This window comes from Myxine glutinosa, chromosome 4 (assembly GCF_964187855.1).
Source record: "Myxine glutinosa chromosome 4, kmMyxGlut1.1, whole genome shotgun sequence".
Lineage (NCBI taxonomy): Eukaryota > Metazoa > Chordata > Myxini > Myxiniformes > Myxinidae > Myxine > Myxine glutinosa.
In genome coordinates, this window is record NC_136264.1 from 65461069 (window position 1) to 65483208 (window position 22140).

A 22140-nucleotide genomic window follows, 5' to 3' on the forward strand; every position below is an offset into this window, starting at 1 on the left:
ACTTGTGAATATTTTAATAACACTGGGAAAAATACCCATTTGGTTACAACAGAAATACATTATAAACTCACAGCACAGGATTCACAGCACAGGATTCACAGCACAGGATTCACAGCACAGGATTCACAGCACAGGATTCACAGCACAGGACCCGGAGCACAGGACCCGGGTCGGAAATGAGCATTCTTCCTCGATTGCGCGAACCTAGCTCAATTTATATCATTTTGAACAATAGGGGAATGATGACTGTGTCTCTACCGTAGGAGGGGATAGGGGGGAGGAGATCGGGGGCCGAGGGATTCCGATAAAGGGTTAGGGAGGGGTAGATCTGGGGGATGGGGATCACTGATAGGTAGTCTTCTTGGCGCCATGAGGGTCTGCTTTCCATCGTACTCGAGATTGCCCCGAGAGCAAAATGGGCCTAATGCATACCAGCTCAGGTTGTGTCTACATTCTGTCTCCGTGCGCATTTGCCAGTCTGATAAAGATTGAACTCACAGATGTCCGGTGGTTGCTCAAACTTCCTGCTCAGACTGCACGCTTTGAGAATCCATTTAATCTTAATATAATTTAACTGTTGGTGATACAGATGGGATGCCGGTAATGATTCACCTGCCCTCCACACACACACACATATATATATATATATATGCTTTTATAATTCCACAATATACATACATAATTAATAATATAATTACTCCTTTCCTACAAGATCATTATGAACTTATAGCATAGTGCTATTAAGATTCAGCAAATAACGAAGCTATTTCTATCTCATTGTCATTTCAATACATTTGATTAATTAAGTGGGTCAGGGACAAGTTTGAATTTGACTGCCTGCGATAACTCGCCGACCCTAACAAATGTAGAGGTCTTCTATAGCGCCAAGCCACTCCTTAACAGCGGGTTGCTGATTAGAGGACAAGTGCCAGTGGCAGGAGAAGGTTCGAGAGACCAAGAAGATACGAGGCTCTGGTTGGGGCAGAGAAAGAATTGACGACACACGCCAGGTGACAAAAGGACTCGCTCGACGACATTTTGTCTCTCTGCGATCGACCCTTCGTGCTTGTGCTACTCTGCGCTGGACTTTTGGCTGGTTTCTTCCCTGGTTTTCCTTCGCACTCGCTTCCCTGGGGTGTTCCTGGTGCTCGGTGCTCGGAGCTCGGAGCTTGGAGCGAGGCTCGGTGCTGTGAGCGAACGGGAACTCGTGTGCGACCGACGAGGAGCTTGGAGTGGGGCGTGCCGCTGAGCGGGTCGCTCAGGGCCTGGCGGAGCGCGCGAGCGAGGCGGACTGAAGTTTTGACGGGGCCGGACGGGGCCGCGTTGGACGACGGACGCACCACTGCAGACAAAGATAAGCTCGCACCACATTTCACAAATACACAACGATTCTTTTATTTAATTCATTCCCCTTGTCCTGTATATGAAGTCTGAGTGTGGGATCCCGGGTTAGGGACCACAGTTAGTTCTTCCGTCACGTTTCGTTGTATCGGGTTCCAAAATAAACCTGTTTATTTTTGTACATTTTACCCCGGATTCCCGTTTGAGTTCATTTCGCATTACAGGTACGCGCTTGCCGCTTCTTCCTCTTCATTCTTCCCCCTGTGCTTTTATAGCCGAATCCGAGTTGATCGTCGCCTCGGAGTTAAAGCCCGTTTGGTCATCCGCGAGTCCTGGTATTAACTGAGGGATTCGCGTGACAATATTCAGACCCCTTCACTTTTTTCACATTTTGTTATGTTGCTGCCTCATGCTGAAATCGTTTAAATTCATTTTTACCCTCATCAATCTACACTCAATACCCCATAATGACAAAGAGAAAACAGGATTTTAGAAAGTTTTGTAAATTTATTAAAAAGAAAAAACTGAAATATCACATTGACATAAGTATTCATACCCTTTGCTACGAAACTTGAAATTTAGGTCAGGTGCCTCCCATTTCTCTTGATCATCTTTGAGATGTTTCTTCACCTTGATTGGAGTCCACCTGTGGTAAATTCAATTGATTGGACATGATTTGGAAAGGCACACACCTGTCTATATAAGGTCTCACAGCTGACAATGCATATCAGAGCAAAAACCAAGCCATGAGGTCGAAGGAACTGCCTGCAGAGCTCAGAGACAGGATTGTGTCGAGGCACAGATCTGGGGAAGCCTACAAAAAAAAAAATCTCTGCTGCATTGAAGATTCTCAAGAGCACAGTGGTCTCCATAATTCTGAAATCGAAGAAGCAACCAGGTCTCTTCCTAGAGCTGGCCGCCCGGCCAAACTGAGCAATCGGGGGAGAAGGGCCTTAGTAAAAGAGGTGACCAAGAACCCGATGGTCACTCTGGCTGAGCTCCAGAGATCCTGTGTGGAGATGGGAGAAACTTCCAGAAGGACAACCATCACTGCAACACTCCACCGATCTGAGCTTTATGGCAGAGTGGCCAGACGGAAGCCTCTCCTCACTGAAAGACTCATGAAAGCCCACTTTGAGTTTGCAAAAAAGCACCTAAAGGACTCTCAGACTGTGAGAAACAAGATTCTGTGGTCTGATGAAACCAAGATTGAACTGTTTGGCTTCCGTCTGATCTTGTTATTTAATTTAAAAATTAAAAGAGATCTTGTACCTGAGCTAAATTTCAAGTGTCATAGCAAAGGGTATGAATACTTATGTCAATGTGATATTTCAGTTTTTTATTTTTAATAAACTTGCAAAACTTTCTAAAATCCTGTTTTCTCTTTGTCATTATGGGGTATTGAGTGTAGATTGATGAGGGAAAAAAATGAATTTAAACGATTTCAGCATAAGGCTGCAACATAACAAAATGTGAAAAAAGTGAAGGGGTCTGAATACTTTCTGAATGCACTGTATGTGAGAGTTCTTAATACAATTACTGGTTTTGTTCTACACAATTGCACTGGGGTGGTTTTTACCATGGTTTATTAGAACACTCACAATAACAAATCTTTCTGCCGTGTTCCCCCTCGAGACTCTGAGGGGTACCGTAACTGGAGTTTGGGGAGGTAACACATAACAATATGTACAACATTTACAAAATCTACAAATTATTGTTGCAGACTGGGGTCGGGGGTTACCATTAGGGTGGTTCTCGGACCTTCACCCTGACCTCCAGACCTGCGGCCACTGGTCACGGATAACTCCACGGTCTGGCGAGTTGCTTATCAACCACTGATGCCAATTGAAACCACCAAACCAAGCAGGGTTCTCGCTTCTTTATTAAGGCGTTACCTTACTGGTTGTTTGGTGATCCAAATTGGGGAACATACCCTCAACGGGCACCCATCTATTAATTATATATGACCGAGTGAACCGTGGATGGCTGTTGGCTAAATACAGAGCCAATCAGTGGGGCAGAAGTTCCTGTTTAAGTATTCTTGTACATAGGCGTAGTGTTGGGTTGGATTGGGGCGTCAAATGACACCAAAGCACATTAATTGGTTGGGTCGTCCTGAAGGCACCGGAAGCGTTCCATCTGTGGGCTTGAAGACACCAGAAGCACTCCATCAGTGGTCTTGAAGACACCAGAAGTGCTCCATCCATGGTCCTGAATCCACCAGAAGTGCTCACGTGCCATATTCCTCCTCCCACAACACAAGAAATCCCATTTGTGCCGATACAAATACTTGTTTCAAGGTGCATGTTCCTCAGAAAATTCCACCTCTATTACGCCTCTATTGCAGGCCGATACGCCATTTTTCCTCGAGGAGGCCGTCCGCCTGGTGCTGTTGAAGTTGTAAAATCGAAATAATTGAATTTGTAAAATCGAAATAATTGAATTTGTAAAATCGAAATAATTGAAGTTGTAAAATCGAGATAATTGAAGTTGTAAAATCGAAATAATTGAAGTTGTAAAATCGACATAATTGAAGTTGTAAAATCTAAATAATTGAAGTTGTAAAAACTGAAATTTCATGCAATTATATTGTTCACTGAGCAAGTTACACAGGATGTGACTGACATCAATGCTGGGTAAGCATTGCCAGTAAAAACCAAGATGATGGTAGGCAAGATGCTCTGCTGTGTAACAAAGATGCACTCTTTGTGAAGGAGGACATGAAAGATCTCATATTCGCAGGAGGTTGTCTGTGCACTTTGATGATGCATATCTTTAACATCGTTGTGTGTCTTGCATGGTCCTACTCACACGACATGAGGGGAGATCTTGTGCATTCTCACGTGCCTGGGATTGGTAATGGCAGCTTCGGGGGTAGATGGGTTAAAATTGGAATTCGATCGGTATCTGGATGCATTGGAGATGGAGAGGTGTGTGTGTGTATTGGCAGGACTTGTCCTTGGCTTGTGGGTGGATGGGCACACACAGATGAATGGTGGATTGTTCCTGGTCGTTCCTGTGATTATAAATATTGAAATGCATGCAAATTATGTGCTCGGAGAATAACAACGTAACCTTGTTTTGTCACAATAAGTTTGCACAAGAATAAAAATGATTATCCAATGGGAAAGAATTGACATTTTATTGCTCAGTAGCTATGTAAACATTGACTCAAACCATAAATAAATTGATGTAAGTAAACTTTTTTGAAACAGTTGCTCACTTTATTAAACTTAAATCATTCCATTCATGAAGAGGGAGAACTGAAAAATATCAAATCCAAATAGACAAATAAAGTACCGTATTAAGACCGATTGTCTAGTTTAGGTCAATGTTGGGCAATTCTCTTGGCAAAAACACCGACTTGTCCATGTTACTGTAATCTACGCAGTCACAAAGGTCAGTGCATGGAATGCCGTTGCACATACACGAACATTGTTATTTTTTGTACCTTGTTTTCACACATTTACAATGGACAACATGAATCATTGTTTGGGGGGTGGGATATTTCGTCATCCAAACCAGGTTGAGTGTAGTTCCTTTCACCTTCCATCTATGGCCATCTATGGCCTGGGTACATTGCCTGACAGTGCACGACCCCTTGATAATTAGACCTCAGATTGTTATGTGCTCCCACAGAGCATTCCCGTGTCGGGGGCAGTTTGAACTTTTCATTCGACCCGAGGCAGGACACGCGATACCGAGCTCGGTCGATGGACACATCTCACCATATAGTTCGCAGATTGAAGCGTTCAAGTGACTCACTCAAATTAATTATCAGATCGAAACTTTGGCCAAGCCCTGTAAATATTTAGATACGCTGGAGAGGTAAACAGTAGTTCAAATGGTCGTTTTTTACCTCTCCCCACCCTTCCCCCTAAAGCAGCTTGTCGTGTCACATCCCGGAAAAGCATGCAAACCAATGAGGCCTTGGCATACATATCTTCTCCGAGATGTGCATTTGATTCACATCAATGGATTGATTATTTTCGTTTTTGCCAGTATGAAAATGTACACTGATATCCAATTTGTCCATGTATCTGAGTAGCAAAACGCCCGCCTCTGTGTCCATTCTTTTGAATTGGACGATTGATTTAGGTGAATCCTGTGCTATATGTTGAATGTGCAGAAAGAGTCTAGTGACTCCCTCTTCGTGGTTGCCACACAACTTTTACTCGACAGATGCAATCTTTCATCAGTTTGTGATATTTCTCACCATTACATAAAGTTATGTTTCAAACATTTGGGCCAAACCGATGAAATTTACAAATCTGCATCGACAGTTTCTGCCTGCATCAGCTTATCATCTTGTAATGCCCAACAATCTTGATTCTTTTCTGAAGCTTCTTGGAGATGATGCACATGCTTGGGAGCATGTGTATGTTTGCTTTCTTTGTTGGAGGGGTGGCTGATACCTGTGACCGCAGTTGTGTCTACCCACTTGTGGAAGGACCTGACTTAGCCGTTGCAGAAGAGTCGGAGGCAGCACATCTTTTCAGAGCTCTAGCAACCTTCTGCGAATCTGTGAAGTTGCCATAGCAACGACTGTGATAATCACAGTCATCTGGTACATCTGTAAAAAAAAACAAACAACCAACAACAAAACAATTGATGTATTTAACAACTACCAGATGAAACAAAGAATTCTTTTGAATGAAATAAACAATTCCCAACTCGGCCAACAAAAAGCTCATCCATCTGGCTAACTCACCAGCTTTGACTGATTGACACAGCTAAACACTGTTTATTTGAAAATGCTGAGTAATCATGCAGGGCTGACTTCATCTTCTCTTTGGCACAGTACATATGCTATGGATGCTATTATATATGAATTACCAATTAATGGTGGAGGCAGGATGATAGCATTGCACTACAGACACGAGATAGTACAGTGAAAAGTCATTTGACAAGGCAGGGCCAAAAAATAGGCTTGTGTCCAATGTTTGGGTAAATCTGTCTGCATAATTGCCAACGTCTTTGCCTCGGGAGGTTTTCCATTGGCATAAGGAGTGCCAGACCATCAATGACCAGACAGCTTGTCCCAGGAACTGAGGGTATTGTTTTATACCAACCCCACCCACATTTTGTGAAGATATTTAATAGCAGGGCTTTTTTTCTTTAGCTGTGTGTAGGCTGTGCTGTCCTTGGTCGGTTCTGAACACAAAATATTGTTCTGTTTTAAGGGGTGAATATACAAAAATACGACCAGAGAAGGAGATTTTTACTTATATTTTGTAGTAATATTTATATTTTGTGATATCATTTATATTTATATTTTGTAGTAATATTTATATTTTGTGATATAATTTATATTTATACTTGATAGTATAATTTATATTTTGTGATATAATTTATATTTATATTTTGTCGTATAATTTATACTTGTATTCTGTAGTAATATTTATATTTTGTAGTATAATTTATATTTTGTGATATAATTTATATTTATATTTTGTAGTATAATTTATACTTGTATTTTGTAGTAATATTTATATTTTGTGATATAATTTATATTTATATTTTGTAGTATAATTTATATTTTGGTGCATTATTCTCGCGTCGGAAGATGCACTCCAAGAAGTGATATTATAAACACAGGGCCACAAACTATAAGCAAACTCTATTTCTTTCAGAGCCGCCGATCCAGATTTTGGGCTTATTTGCATATTTATGCATCCATATCTCCTCCTCCATATCTCTGAAAGTACTTAATAGAAAAAATTGAGACATGGCTCATTGCAAAGAACTCTCCATGGGGAATAAAATATGTTAATGATGACGTCATAGGTCACGTGCTTCGGCCGCCATCTTGGAAAATATTTATATTTTCCCTGGTCCCTGCAGGGACCTGCTTTTCCCTGCTCCCTTTTCCCTGCAGGCCCTGGTCGATGAGCCTGGTGTTGGGCTAGCGGCTAGGGTGCCAGCTTAGGATCCAAGGATCCTGGGTTCGAATCCCGGTCGATCGCTGAATTAACGCCAGGGGGGTTGACTCAGCCTGTCATCCTTCCGAGGTCGGCAAATTGAGTACCAGTTCACTGGTAATTCCCTGTGTGTCGTAAAAAGGCGACAAACAGGGTTGGCGGCAGGAAGGGCATCCGGCCGTAAAACATTGCTTCAAAAAGGGGACCAAAAAACAACAGCAACCACGGTCCCCGAAAAAGGCCAACTCCCGCTTTGCGGGGAAAAAATGGCCTCTAAACGGTGGTTTTGTCCATGTTGCTGAACCAGACAGCTTGCCTTAAATGTGTTCATTAATGTCTTAAATTAACCTCGTCTGGATGGCATACTACATAAAATCTAACCAATGAGGACCAAACTCATCTATTAAATGCAAAAAGGCACCTCCTGGCCTTAATGGTGAGCACGAGCCACGGATTACGTCTCACAAGGTAGAAACCGCATAATCTGCAAAGAACGAACAGCCAGTCTGCCACCCAGACCATCGTTCCCGCCAATGCAAACCAAAACTAGAAAGCATCTGAAAATGCAAAGCCCGTCCGCATCCGTTTGTATTCAGATGTCTTCTTTATCTTCCGTATGCTTGAAATAATGTAAACAGTTCCAAAAAAAAGTGAAAATTGATGATTGTATGCATACTAGACCTTTGCGTTTTAGAACTAAAAAATAATTCAGCTTCTAGCTTTAGATTGGTGAACCAATTAAGTGACCCAATATGCAAATTCTTTAAATTTCAGATCAATCGGGTGAAAATTGGTGATTTTACACAACCTTAACCTTTGACCTTTTGATTTAAAAAAAACAATCGGCTTGTAGCTTTGAGTTGGTGAACCAATTCAGTGACCCAATATGCCACAAACCCTTTGATCTCCAATGCATCCAGGTACATATCTAATTCCCACTTCAACTTGTCCACCCTCTCCACTGCCATTACATTTCAAGGGAGACCATTACCTGCATTAACTACTCTCTGACTCAAAGACCTTTACCTTAAAACGTCCCTATCTCTCATCTTCTTTACTCTCAACCTATGGCCCCTACGTAACACTGTCCGTTCTGCTGATAAACTCCACTTCAACTATATTGTCCACACTCTTCATTATTTTAAACATCCAATGTATAAAGTCCTGTCTTCTTCAACGACTGTTTTACCATATTATTATGACCTTAACTATTATATTGTGCAATAATTTTCTGCATATTATTTATCCCAGGAAATTGTAAAGTGAATCATATAATGGTTCTAAGGTTGTTTTTCTTTTTCTTCTCCAAGCACTATAAATCATTACAGTGATGTGGCCACCAGTTAAGAATGTGCGATTTAACAAACAGAATCCTGAGGTTATTGTGCAACCAGAAGTTGAGACAAGTGAAAGTTTGTTTTGAGTATTGTAACTTCCTGCATGTAAAACGTACAGGAGGAGTAAGGTGGACGGGGAGGGGTGGAGGGGGAGGATGAAGGAGGGTTCAGGAAGTGGGTATATAAGAGGTGATTGTATACCATTGTGAATCGTTTGGCGTCAAGGTTTGATTTGTTTAATGTTGAGCTGCACACTCCAGTGCTAAAGTTATGAAACTCAGACATGCAGTCTTACCCTGTGCTGCGGGTGACAGGTGATGCAGCAACCGCTGAAGCTGCAGTTTACAGTGAAGTGTCTGCTTACATGGAACCCACACCCTTGAGAAAGGTATGTATGCAGGTTAACTTGAGCACCTTCATGAGACGAGTTTGGACTTATCCTACGTGACTAATTTTTACCTTGTTTGCCAGTCTTGACTGATTTATGGGAATTAGTGGGAGGAGAGGTGGAGAGGATACTTTTTGGAACTAGTCTTGAAGTACTTTCGTTAGTTAGTTTTGTGTCTAGTTAATCGTCGGTATAATCATGTCGATTAGTTAGGCATTGACAGATATGGGGCCAAATCAAGCCCAGGGAAGAGTAGAATTAGGAAAATCCTTAAAAGTTCCATAATTGCTGATCTGTTGTTTTCTTTGCGATCTTTGCTCTGGGGACACTCATTCAAGATGTCGGGTTGGTCTGTCAGTGTTCCCATAAAAACCTTTTGCTCATGATTTAAGGAGCCCAGGTTCAAATCACATGTACCATACGTGTTTGTGCACTGTCTATTAACGGCCTTGCAATTCATGTAAACGTACACTGATGTCTTTGTCCTGAATGTGATACAAGTACAAGCTTGTCCTCCATGAGCCTTAGATCACTGTAAAAATAAAAATAAATATTTTGCTTGTGTTTTAAACTCCTTGTGAGCCTATGTACATGCATAACATGGCTGACAAGGACAGACGTGATGTTATCATTTTATTATTTTTATTAGAGGGTAAAAAGGCAAGGAACTCACAGTGGGGCAGTGCGGCCACAGATTGACACACCAAGCAAGGGAATGAATGGATGTGAAAAGAGGAAAGAGTGCAGAGAAAAAAAATCACAGCAACCCACAATCAAGATGGTTAAGTTAGGTCGTGTTAACGAAGGTATAAAATAATGTGGGTAGGGATGGAGCATGATTATGATGAGATAGTAGTTTACCTGTTTGAAGCTCTGAAGAAAAGCGTAGGATTAAATAAGCTCAGGAAGGCAGTTTCACAAAGGGAATAGGAAAACTCATGCATTCTAGAGTATACAGGGAAGATGAGCGGACGGAGGGAGCAGAGGGAGCAACGTTGGAGAATATGGGGTAGAAAACAGAGAGACCATCGACCTGTCTGAAATGTGAGCGAAATATAACTTGTACCTCGGCCTCATCACGGGAAACTAAAGTAATTGTAAAAGATTTAGATTACACAGAATCCAGGAGATCTATACAGAAGTGATGCTGGGGCACCAGCCCAGAGGGAAGAGCAGTACTCCATTGAGGCCTTTTACCTGAATTACAAGGACGTGAGTAGACAATGAAAATCAAAAGAGTGTATGTTATTTGAACTGGAGATTTTATTATGAACCAAGTGCTTAGTCAGATAGAAACTTGTTTCAACACGTCTTATCTTACGTCAACAGATCTTACGATTATCACTCGAAAAAAAACCCCAAAATATTATTTTCACTGTTTGTGGGGAGGATGAGATGTGGACTTAAGATATTGAAGTTGAAGAACCAGTTCAGGCATCTTGCTTTCTTTAAAGCTTTGTACAACAAGAGTCACTGTTAACGGAGCCATTTATTAAGTTTATGCACTAGGGTAGGGGAAAACGAGGTAAATAGGAGAATGTGATGCTGGGGAATCAGCCCATAGGGAAAGCACTCACTGCCAGGGGGTTGAAACTTGTCGGTTGCGAGTAGTTCTGATTTTTCAAAGAATGTTTGCGAATGATGTCTGTGGCTGGCTTTGGAGGCCAACTTTGCTATATGATCGGCCCTGGAGTAGTCATGGCTGATGGTGAGGCCTAAAAGTTCAAGAGACTGAACATGCATGAAAATGGGAAGCAGGGATATGATAGGTGAGAAGTTATATATAGATAATACTTTAACTTTTGTGATAGAGAATATACCTTACTTTTGTGTTTTATGAGTCCTCATAGAGGTATTTAAAAATTCTCAATTTGTCCATGTAATATGTGCATGACCCGAAAGTAACTTTGGCATATTACAAGCATGGAAGTATTTAAATATGTGTTTGCATTCACCTTGCATTCATGTAGAGCTTTGTGTAAGCATTTTTAGAGAAGCAGGTCACTTTCATTTCCCTTTAGTCTTTGCAGTATTTTAGACAAAAATATATCTACATCCTGTATCAATGCTGAGGTGTAATCCAAGTAAAATGTTTATTTTTTTTATTTTTATCAAAAGCCTCTGACTATGGTGTCTTTTGCTATTGTGTGTGTATACATACGCACAACTTGTTCATTGGATGCTTTCAACCAACCAGCACATTGGCCTGGTTCAATGAAATTCTTCATTTTAAATAGCTGTTTCCTCAAAATCCATTTCTAACAGTTACAGTAGCAACTAAAACGGCACTTAGGAGAGAGCATACTTCCGCCAGGCTGAACAGTTTACGTTTTCTATCCCACTGATAAGTCATATCTGGATCTGTGTCATATCTTGAATCTTCATCAAAATCGAATCAATTACTCCTTGTCGCACACCCAACTTGTCCAACTAGTTTCGTCTGAATCTGCCCATAATCTTTTGAGATATTGTGCTATATATCATTTTTAGCCTTACTTCTCAATGGTGAAGAATCGCTAAAAAAAAAATCTTCGGATCGGAATCCAGATATGGGTCTTCACCAAAATCGAAACATTTCGTCCTGCTTACACACCAACTTGTCCACCAAGTTTTGTCCAAATCCGACCATAAGTTTTTGAGATATCGTGCTCACAAACAGACAAACGGGAATAATGACATAACCTCAGTCCACCTTTCGTGATGGAGGTGTTGAATCAGCATGAGTGTTTTATATTTTATTTATGGTTTGCACAACTCCACTGTTAAATCAACATCTGTAGTCGTTACGAAGCTTCAAAATAGGAACTCCCTTCCCATTTTAATTCCGTATCAGTTCGTTAGATTACAACCCCGAAACATGGAAGGACTTATTACAAGTACCGTATATTTCTGAAGGTTTCAACATCGGCCTTCCTGTCTAGTTTACATTTATAAGGCTTTTCCTATAAATGTCATGTCATGAGACATTGTGCCCATAGATAACAAGCGTTATGCCTAGGTCCCCCATCGGTGAAGTGATGTGAGTTGACAAAGTGGAAGACGCAAGGCGGCCATCTTGGATTTTGACGTGGCAACCCAATTTTCAATAGCGTTCTTCCTTATGCCTAGATACACCCACACACCAGATTAGAAGTTAGTAGTTCGTTTATTTTTCAAGATATTTCGCTCACAAAGTTCAGACATATATATGGTGGTGGCCATCTTGGATTTTGACGTGGCAACCCAATTTCAATAGCGTTCTTCCTTTTGCCTAGATACACCCACACACCAGATTAGAAGCTGGTACTTCGCTTATTAGTCCCCTACCGGTGTACACCGGAGGGGACTATAGGTTTGCACGCCGTCCCTCTGTCCGTCAGTCCGTCACGCAAAGAACAGTTTTCCGGACTTTTTTCTAAACGCTTAATGCTAATGATTTCAAACTTGGCACATGGTTTCCTCATGATAAGTTACAGGTCAAGTTCCAACTTCACGACGTTTCGATCATTTTTAACAAAGTTATGGCACTTTGAACTTTGGTAATTCTGATAATTCTGATGATCAGTGCCATTTGATCACTCAGTGCCATTTTAAGTTTTAATTTCCTTTAAAAACCAATTTCTCTGCAATAATAAGATCGATTGAGATAAAATTATTTTCACCATATGATGGACTCGGTCTGTAGAATATTTTAATGGTAATTATGACGTCACAGGTCACGTGGTTCGGTCGCCATATTGTTTTTCGTGAAAACACGAAAACCCCTTTTTCTCTGCAACGGCTGAACAGATCGAGGCCAAACTTTTCAGGCAGAATCGCATACCCATGACGAACAAAAAAGTCAGCGAGCATGACGTCATGCATCACATGGTTTCAGAGTTATGACGTTTTTAAGCATGAACCTTTAAAACCGAGCTCCTCCCTCATTTTTGATCCAATCGAGGGGAAGCTTCACAGATCTGTAGTCTGTGCAGGGACATCAGTCTGTGCAGTCTGTGCATCTGTGCAGGGACATCTTCCCGCTCTCAAATGTTGTGTTTGTGTGCTTCCCCTTCTCTCCCCATCTTGTCTTCCGCTCCCTCTTTTTATATATCTTGTTTGTCTGGTTGATTTGTTTGTGAAATAAATGTTAGCTCTTTCACGAGCCTCGATTCAGTATACAAAAAAGAAAAAAGAAAAAAGATCTGTTCAGCACTAAAATGTCCTTTTGGAATTTGCGATAGGGCACGTGGTTTGACAGATATCGTTAATTAAACGAAAATGTTTTTAAAAATGGATATCTCTTGTTTATTCTCGAGTTCTCCTCAAGCCGCACTGCGCGTCCTCAGCCTCATCTCGCGAACGTCAACAGCGCGACACAGCGCGCGCTTTCCGGAGGGGCGGAGCCAAGCCGAGCAACATATATATACACATCGATCATTGATCGTGAACCGGAAAATATCATAAATTGCTGATGGTTTCAGAGTTATGACGTTTTTAAGCATGAACCTTTAAAACTGAGCCCCTCCCTCATTTTTGATCCAATCAAGGGGAAACTTCACAAATCTGTTCAGCATGTCAGTCTACTAAAATGTCCTTTTGGAATTTGCGATAGGGCACGTGGTTTGGCAGATATCGTTACTGAAACGAAAATATTTTTAAAAATGGATATCTCTTGAATCGCCAGTACCTCAGACCGTGAGTTGGTAATAATTTATATAATTCACACAGTGCAATACGTGCAGGCCGCTCCACGGAGCGACCCTGGGGGCTTATCAATGAGGCAAGGCATGACACACATGTGTCTCAGCATACCTCAGATCAAGTTTGAAAACCAGCTTCAACCGTGCATAAATTTGCATATTCGATCATTTTTGACAAAGTTATGGCACTTTGAACTTTGGTAGGGGACATGTATTGCAGCGCAATACTCAGAATGCTTCTTTTTCAAGATATTTCGCTCACAAGGTTCAGACATATATATGGTGGTGGCCATCTTGGATTTTGACGTGGCGACCCAATTTTCAATAGCGTTCTTCCTTATGCCTAGATACACCCACACACCAGATTAGAAGTTAGTACTTCGCTTATTAGTCCCCTACCGGTGTACACCGGAGGGGACTATATAGGTTTGCACGCCGTCCCTCTGTCTGTCAGTCCGTCAGTCAGTCAGTCCGTCATGCAAGAACAGTTTTCAGGACTTTTTTTTCTAAACGCTTAATGCTAATGATTTCAAACTTGGCACATGGTGTCCTCATGATAAGTTACAGGTCAAGTTCGAACTTCACGACCTTTCGATCATTTTTATCAAAGTTATGGCACTTTGAACTTTGGTAATTCTGATAATTCTGATGATCCTTAACGCAGTGCCATTTTAAGTTTTAATTTCCTTTAAAAACCAATTTCTCTGCAATAATAGGACCGATTGAGATAAAATTTTCACCATATGATGGACTCGGTTTGTAGAATATTTTAATGGTAATTATGACGTCACAGGTCACGTGGTTCGGTCGCCATATTGTTTTTCGTGAAAACACGAAAAACCCCTTTTCTCTGCAACGGCTGAACAGATTGAGGCCAAACTTTGCAGGTAGAATCGCATACCCATGACGAACAAAAAAGTCAGCGAGCGTGACACCATGCGTCACATGGTTTCAGAGTTATGACGTTTTTAAGCATGAACCTTTAAAACCGAGCTCCTCCCTCATTTTTGATCCAATCAAGGGGAAACTTCACAGATCTGTTCAGCATATCAATCTACTAAAATGTCGTTTTGGAATTTGCGATAGGACGCGTGGTTTGGCAGATATCGTTAATTAAACGAAAATATTTTAAAAAATGGATATCTCTTGTTTATTATCGATTTCTCCTCAAGCCGCACTGCGCGTCCTCAGCCTCGTCTCGCAAACGTCAACAGCGCGACACAGCGCGCGTTTTCTGGAGGGGTGGAGCCAGGCCGAGCAACATATATATACACATCGATCATTGATCGTGAACCGGAAAATATAATAAATTACTGATGGTTTCAGAGTTATGACGTTTTTAAGCATGAACCTTTAAAACCGAGCTCCTCCCTCATTTTTAATCGAATCAAGGGGAAACCACAAATCTGTTCAGCATGTCAGTCTACTAAAATGTCCTTTTGGAATTTGCGATAGGTCACGTGGTTTGGCAGATATCGTTAATTAAACGAAAATATTTAAAAAAAATGGATATCTCCTGAATCGCTAGTACCTCAGACCATGAGTTGGTATTTATATAATTCACACAGTGCAATACGTGCAGGCCGCTCCACGGAGCAACCTTGCGGGCTTATCAACGAGGCGAGGCGTGACACATGTGTCTCAGCATATCTCAGATCAAGTTTGAAAACCAGCATCAACCGTGCATAAATTTGCATATTCGATCATTTTTGACAAAGTTATGGCACTTTGAACTTTGGTAGGGGACATGTATTGCAGCGCAATACTCAGAATGCTTGTATTTCAAGATATTCCGCTCACAAGTTTCAGACATACATGGCGGCGGCCATCTTGGATTTTGACGTGGGTTGCACCCACACACCAAATTAGAATTCGGTCCTTCGCTTACGCATGCCCGCACGCACGGACGGACGGACGGACGCACGCACACACGGACGGAAGGGAAAACCATAGTCCCCCTTTCACTCTGCGGTGCGACGGGGGACAAAAATGAAAGAAAGACGGTATTTTTCTTTTCTTTTGTAGTTGATTGTTGCATGACATGCCATTACATGTAGAGTCCCTATATACGAGTAGTAGTGACAACTTGCAAATAAAAACCATTTTGTATCCACCCATCCATGCATTTTATATCCATCCATGTGGAGTCCTATTGCATTATCCTATTGACCATGAGCATTTTTTATGTGGAACATCGATAGATTAACAATGAGGTTTCCCATAAAGAGGTTAATATTTTTCGTACCTAATGTTTCTTCTTCTGCACCTTGAGCACACATTTGAAGTGTTGAGGCAGCAGTGAAAAATAATCACAGTTTGCCCTCCTTTTATGCTCCAGGATTGTGAAAAGGATCTTCATTTGAGCTCATGCAGTCTAATTAGTGAAGATGATGACATTGATGATGATGGCAGGTATGTACCACATACAAGCAATCACACCTAATACGAGGAGTGGGAACTACAAAGCTATCCCCAAAGAGAGAGCTTGTTCAGAGTAATGGAATACAATGGCCATTTCCTTGTCATTTATTATTATTATTATTAATATTATTATGATTATTATGATATAACCAGAAAAGCCCACCCTCCGCTTTGCTGATGGACCAATTAGTCGTCACGTCTCTTGCTGCTAGAAGGGGGAGTGGAGGGGGAGAGAGTTGGAGGGAAGGAGGGGAAGGGGAGGGAAAAGGCAGGAGGATGGGTGAGATATACTGCATATACATATTTTGGTGGGTAGGGGTTGCTATTACAGGCCCCTCCATTTTGGGAGGAAGACAAATTTATCCGTGCAGAGTGCTTTTACCTCAGCATTTTTCAGGTAAAGAAAGAAATTGTAATACCATCTGCCACCACCACTAGGTGGTGCTACACGGTCCACATTTACATAGAGAATTTATGCCCCCCCCAATCTTGCAGCATTGGTGATTGATGAACTTTAAATATACAGTAGTGTCTTTCGCAAACAGTGAGCATGTAATCAGCAGCATACCTGCTGACCAACTTCCAGATTCCTATCCAAGTCTCCCTTAGTCAAACGTCAGGCAATGGCCAGCCGGTATGTGAAAGACTTGGGCCAAAAAAACATCCCCTGGATGGCCCTTTAATAATTTTGGAATAATATAGGATTTAGTAGTAATCGTAGTAGTAATCAGAAAATTGATGCTCACCACCAACATGCAGGCTGCTAAAGAATGGTATGTCTGAGATGCAGTGGCTCGACGTGCACAAAACGACCGTTCTTAGTTGTCAAACCTCACCTGGGATCAAACCCATACAAGACTGTTGGAACACACACACACACACACACACACACACACACACACACACACACACACACACACACACACACACACACTGATCTATCTGCCAATTCAAAGAACCACCTTTGGAGGACATTTCCCCCCGCAGAGCAGGGCTTGGCCTTTTTCGGGCACCGCGGTCCCCTTTTTGAAGCAATGTTTTATGGCCGGATGCCCCACCTCTTGCCAACCCTGTTAGTCGCATTTTGCGACACACAGGGAATTATCAGTGAACTGGTACTCAATTTGCCGACCTTGGAAGGATGACAGGCTGAGTCAACCCCCCTGGTGTTAATTCAGCGATTGACCGGGATTCGAACCCAGGATCCTGGGATCCCAAGTCGGCACCCTAACCGCTAAGCCAACACCAGGCTATCTGTCAATTCAAAGATTAACTGGAAATAATTTATTGTGGAAATATTAACTGGAAGTAGTCTCCCTGAACAATATATTGAGGCTTGCTTTATCTCATAATTGGCACATTCAGTAAATGTTCAAAGAGTATTCATACGCGGGGTATTCAGAGTTCTATGAACAAGACAAGACACTGTGGCACAAGAAATGCCAAGTTTTATTTTTTTCAAAATATAGTTAACCCTTTGAGTACGGATGACGTCCAGTGCCGCAACCCGCGAAAAAGTTTTGTGTACGGATGACGTCACGACACGTCATCGACTATACCTATAAATAGATCGTCAGTACGTAGTTGCATTCCCGTACCAAAATGCCAAATTAATCCCGTACCGGTGGTATTTTTATCAAAAAAAAATCCCGTATTCAAAGGGTTAATATGATAAAAATCTAATTAATTATATATACTTGTATATGGAAGAAATAAAGAAAAGAAACATTGACATGTCTCATACTATTGTGAGTATCCTGTTCATACAACACTTTGAAGGCCCCTTGTATGTTCCTGAACCGCACACCTGATCTTTGTGAAAAATTGTAGCTTCATTAGCTTTGCCGTCAAGCAATGTCCTTTATCTTGTCGAAACAGACCATGCGATCTATAATAATCAGTGGCAGTCGTTAGCGATAGATATAAAAGCACACGTTTCTTTTTAAGAAATGCACTATTTTGACAAAGCCCCAAAAAAATAATGAAAGTACAGCTGAGTAATTTCTCACGTTATTCAGCTGGAAATCACCAACAGCTTTGTTTGGAGCAAGGATTGATTGGTAAATTGTGTGGCTTTTGGATTCCACTGCCCATGGGTAAAATTACAGGAAATACGACGCTTGCCTCATCAAATAGTCAGGACTTCTAGTCAGTGAATGGTTCCCATTACCTCAGCTTGAGAGACTCAAATTCGGGAGAAAGAAAGCGCAGCCCAGCTGTGGCCCGAATATTTATCGAATAAACACGCAAGTCGTGGTTCCTGAAGATTGGAAGAAAACCATTATGCAATGAATGCTGAGATGTTGCAGAGCTTGCACTAGGTCTTTAGAGATGAAGATGTTTAAAAGGTGAGTCTTGCTGAGGAGATAGACCCCTCTGCACTTGCGTTCACGGTGAGCTTACCTTGTTGAGGAAACGTATATGTTATGCATGCTTTTCCAACAAGGAGATGTTCCTGCTCAATAACGGGGCTATTCATATCCATCTGCTCCAAAGTTTACATCGATTTGTATTCTTCAGTGTGTTTCCTCTTCTCACACAACCTTTGTTGGGTGAATGTTGCAAGCAAAATATTATTTTGTACATGTGAGCTTGTCCATTAAGAAAGATATGATTGTGAAGAACAAGTGTTCAGCTATTTCCATGGTACAATGAAGTTTTTTTTTTGTTTTTTTTTCTCCATGAGCTCGAAATTTTATTATTTTTTTGTGCTTTTTTTGTGGTTGTGACTTTTATTTATTTATATATATGTATTTTTTACTTTTGGCGATCCTCAGAGAAAATGGGTGCTGGTGAGGGGTTGTGGTGAGGGGTTGTGCAAAAACTAACGAAGAACTATAGGAAAACGAGCTCTATTGTATGATTTTATTATTTTGATTATTATTATTACTCATTTTGCTCTTGATGGTGAAGGGACATTATTTTCACAGGTTGTTCCAAGAAAGTGCATCCTATGAGGTGACTTCAATGATGGAAGATTCGATCCGACAAAAAACAAATGTTTATGATATGGTGTACGAGCCCAAGCAGAACTGGTCCATCGAGGACGAAGAGATCTACACCGAGTGTGCATATCCAGAGGATACATATGCCGGCTGCAATGAAGATGTTGGCGACAATCCGAAGAAAATCGGCTGGTTGGAGAAGCAGGCACCGCAAGGGTAACTTGGGTTCAAAGATCACTGAGGGTCCACTTGGCTCACTGTTATTCCTGATTCGATTCGTGTATCTCATTGCTCTCCTCCACTAGTCTCTCTATTAACATTCATTAAGCACCATCTTTGCATACAAACTCTTTTTTCGTCGTATAGATCAATTACCTATGTTATTGTTATTCTTCATTTAACATTCTTCACATGAATGAAAGAACCTGTACCGTATTTAACCAGAGAATTGCAAACAAATAAAGAAAGCGTACAACAATTGGTCAGTGTTTTGGTTTCAAGACAAGGTTGGAAACCCCAATTGGGACCTTTGATCATTTTCTCTACATTCCCTGGATCTCCAAATAATGCCGATCTGTGTTTCTTAATGATATCAGGAGGATAATTTTGTTGTCCTTTTGCAGGAAGGCTGGCCTTTTTCAGAAGCGCTTTGTGAAATTGGACTGGGAACATTTACAGTATTTCAACAGTGATCAGGTCGGTTATCACCTCGGACTCACCTCGGACTCAGCTTTGACATTTGATCGGTTAAAATAGCGCCCGATCGCTAATGGGGCTTGAAATGTACAAATGATTTTTTTTTTAACCTGCTCAGTTTGTCAAACGTTAAAGTTGGAGTTGAACAATATCGAATCTGCAAATTTTCTGAATGATGCCTTTCATTGCAAAATAAATGAACTGTTAGTTTTCACTGCATCACAATGATTGGACTGGCGGAACGGCCTGAACATTTTTCTCCAATAAAAAAGCCAGGGTGGCAGTATGGAGTTGTTTTTGCTTGGATGAATTCATCTATCCCAGTCAGCTGAGCTCAAGGAAAGCATGGTCACTTGTTTGAGTTCAATTTGTGTAGAAGAGCGAATAAATGTGATAACATAAATGTGTTTTGCAGGAAGTATTCGCAAAAGGAGTTATTCCCCTATCTGCAATCAAACAAGTAATGGTGGGAACGAGTGATAGCAAGTTCCATGTTGTGACTACCGTTCGAACATTCACATTTCGAGCCAGCTCTGTTGGTAAGGATTTATGTTTCCTTGCAAATTGTAAGGACTGAAGCCTTGATTTTTATTTATTTATTCTTTCATTCTGGATAAAGTATTATTATTATTATTTTTTCTTGCATATGCAACTTTTGAGCCTGGTGTTGGCTTAGCAGTTCGGGTGCCGGCTTGAGATCCTAGGATCCTGGGTTTGAATCCCAGTCGATTGCTGAATTAATGCCAAGGGGGGTTGACTCAGCCTGTCATCCTTCCGAGGTCAGCAAATTGAGTACCAGTTCACTGGTAATTCCCTGTGTGTATCGCAAGAGGCGACTAACAAGGTTGGCGACAGGAAGGGTATCTGGCCATAAAACATTGCTTCAAAAAGGGGACCACGGTGCCCGAAAAAGGCGGGGAAAAATAATAAACCTTAAAAAAAAATTTTTTGCAAGAATCTTTGCACAAAATCGCATCAAAATGGCATACCCATGGCAAAATTTAATCAATGTATGCAAATTAGTACAACAGCGTTTGGACAGGTATTCATAGAAAAGCATCATTATTCTTCCCAACTAAATGTCAATGAGCCCAATGCAAATACAACATGGTGAGATTGCTATCATTTTCAGTCTGGAAAGGTAGAGCATCACTGTCAGGAATGTTATTGTTAAAATCTTCAAAGCATAACACTGGTTGATGAGGATGAATATTATTGGTTCTTATACAGACATAAACATGTTGTATAAAGTGGAGAGTTGTTTCAGCTGTTTTAATTTTTATCCACACCTGTTGTATTTCCACAGCCGAGCGTGACGATTGGGGTTACTTGCTTCAAAAGCTCACGAGGCTGAGCCGGGTCAGCTCTTCGGCAGTGCTAAGCATGGCTAGCAGCTCTACACGTAGTGGGTCTCTCGAGCTCAGGGGATACAGACATCGACTGCATGTGTCCCTCAGTAATGGCAGATTGTGGCTTTACAAGTCAGCTCAGGTACATACATACATACATACATACATACATACATACATACATACATACATACATGCACATTTGTGCATAATAATTAACATCCTACTTTGTTTTTTTTTCCAAGTTTCTTTGTTTTCTTCTATAAATTGCCTACAATCTATATTTATACCTAACATGATATTATTATGAAGGAATGTTATTCCCAGAAAGTTAATATTAAGGAAAATTGAGGTAATTGGAGATTGGGGTCCCTAAAATCGAAATGGTTGTATGCATATATAACCATTTAGGTTATATGCATATTCATATTCATTCATATATATATGTTGGAACCCATCTGTGGATCGGTCCCATCGGCCGATGGGTCTGACCCATCTGTGGATGCACGAGAAATGACAATGCAGACCCATCGGCCGATGGGTCTGCGCCATCTGCGGATGTGTTGTTCACCTTGAAGGAATGTGTATGCATCAATGGTGGATGAGTATGTTTATTTGAACCTAAAAATAAGCAATTGATGTCATAAATGTTTATAAAGCAGTCCGTCGTCCAGGATGAGTACATGTCACAGACTGCTTTATAAACATTTATGACATCAATTGCTTATTTTTAGGTTCAAATAAACATACTCATCCACCATTGATGCATACACATTCCTTCAAGGTGAACAACACATCCGCAGATGGCGCAGACCCATCGGCCGATGGGTCTGCATTGTCATTTCTCGTGCATCCACAGATGGGTCAGACCCATCGGCCGATGGGACCGATCCACAGATGGGTTCCAACATATATATATATATATATATATATATATATATATATATATATATATATATATATATATATATATATATATATATATATATATTTATATATATATATATATATATATTTATATTTATATATATATATATATAGTTATGGTTTTTAGAACCTTCACTTTGTATAATAATAATTC

General features: G+C 40.9%; 1 protein-coding gene across 8 annotated transcripts in view; it reads left to right on the plus strand.

The window, feature by feature from the left end:
* Positions 1-22140, plus strand: part of LOC137424708 (arf-GAP with Rho-GAP domain, ANK repeat and PH domain-containing protein 1) — a 189490-nt gene that overhangs the window by 61366 nt on the left and 105984 nt on the right. For all 8 annotated transcript variants that reach the window (XM_078775817.1, XM_078775816.1, XM_078775821.1 and 5 more), the window contains 6 exons: positions 8914-8987; positions 15987-16060; positions 19000-19230; positions 19638-19710; positions 20126-20249; positions 21017-21201. In XM_078775817.1, the coding sequence (XP_078631943.1) occupies positions 8914-8987; positions 15987-16060; positions 19000-19230; positions 19638-19710; positions 20126-20249; positions 21017-21201 (761 nt within the window). The remainder of the gene's footprint in view (positions 1-8913; positions 8988-15986; positions 16061-18999; positions 19231-19637; positions 19711-20125; positions 20250-21016; positions 21202-22140) is intronic.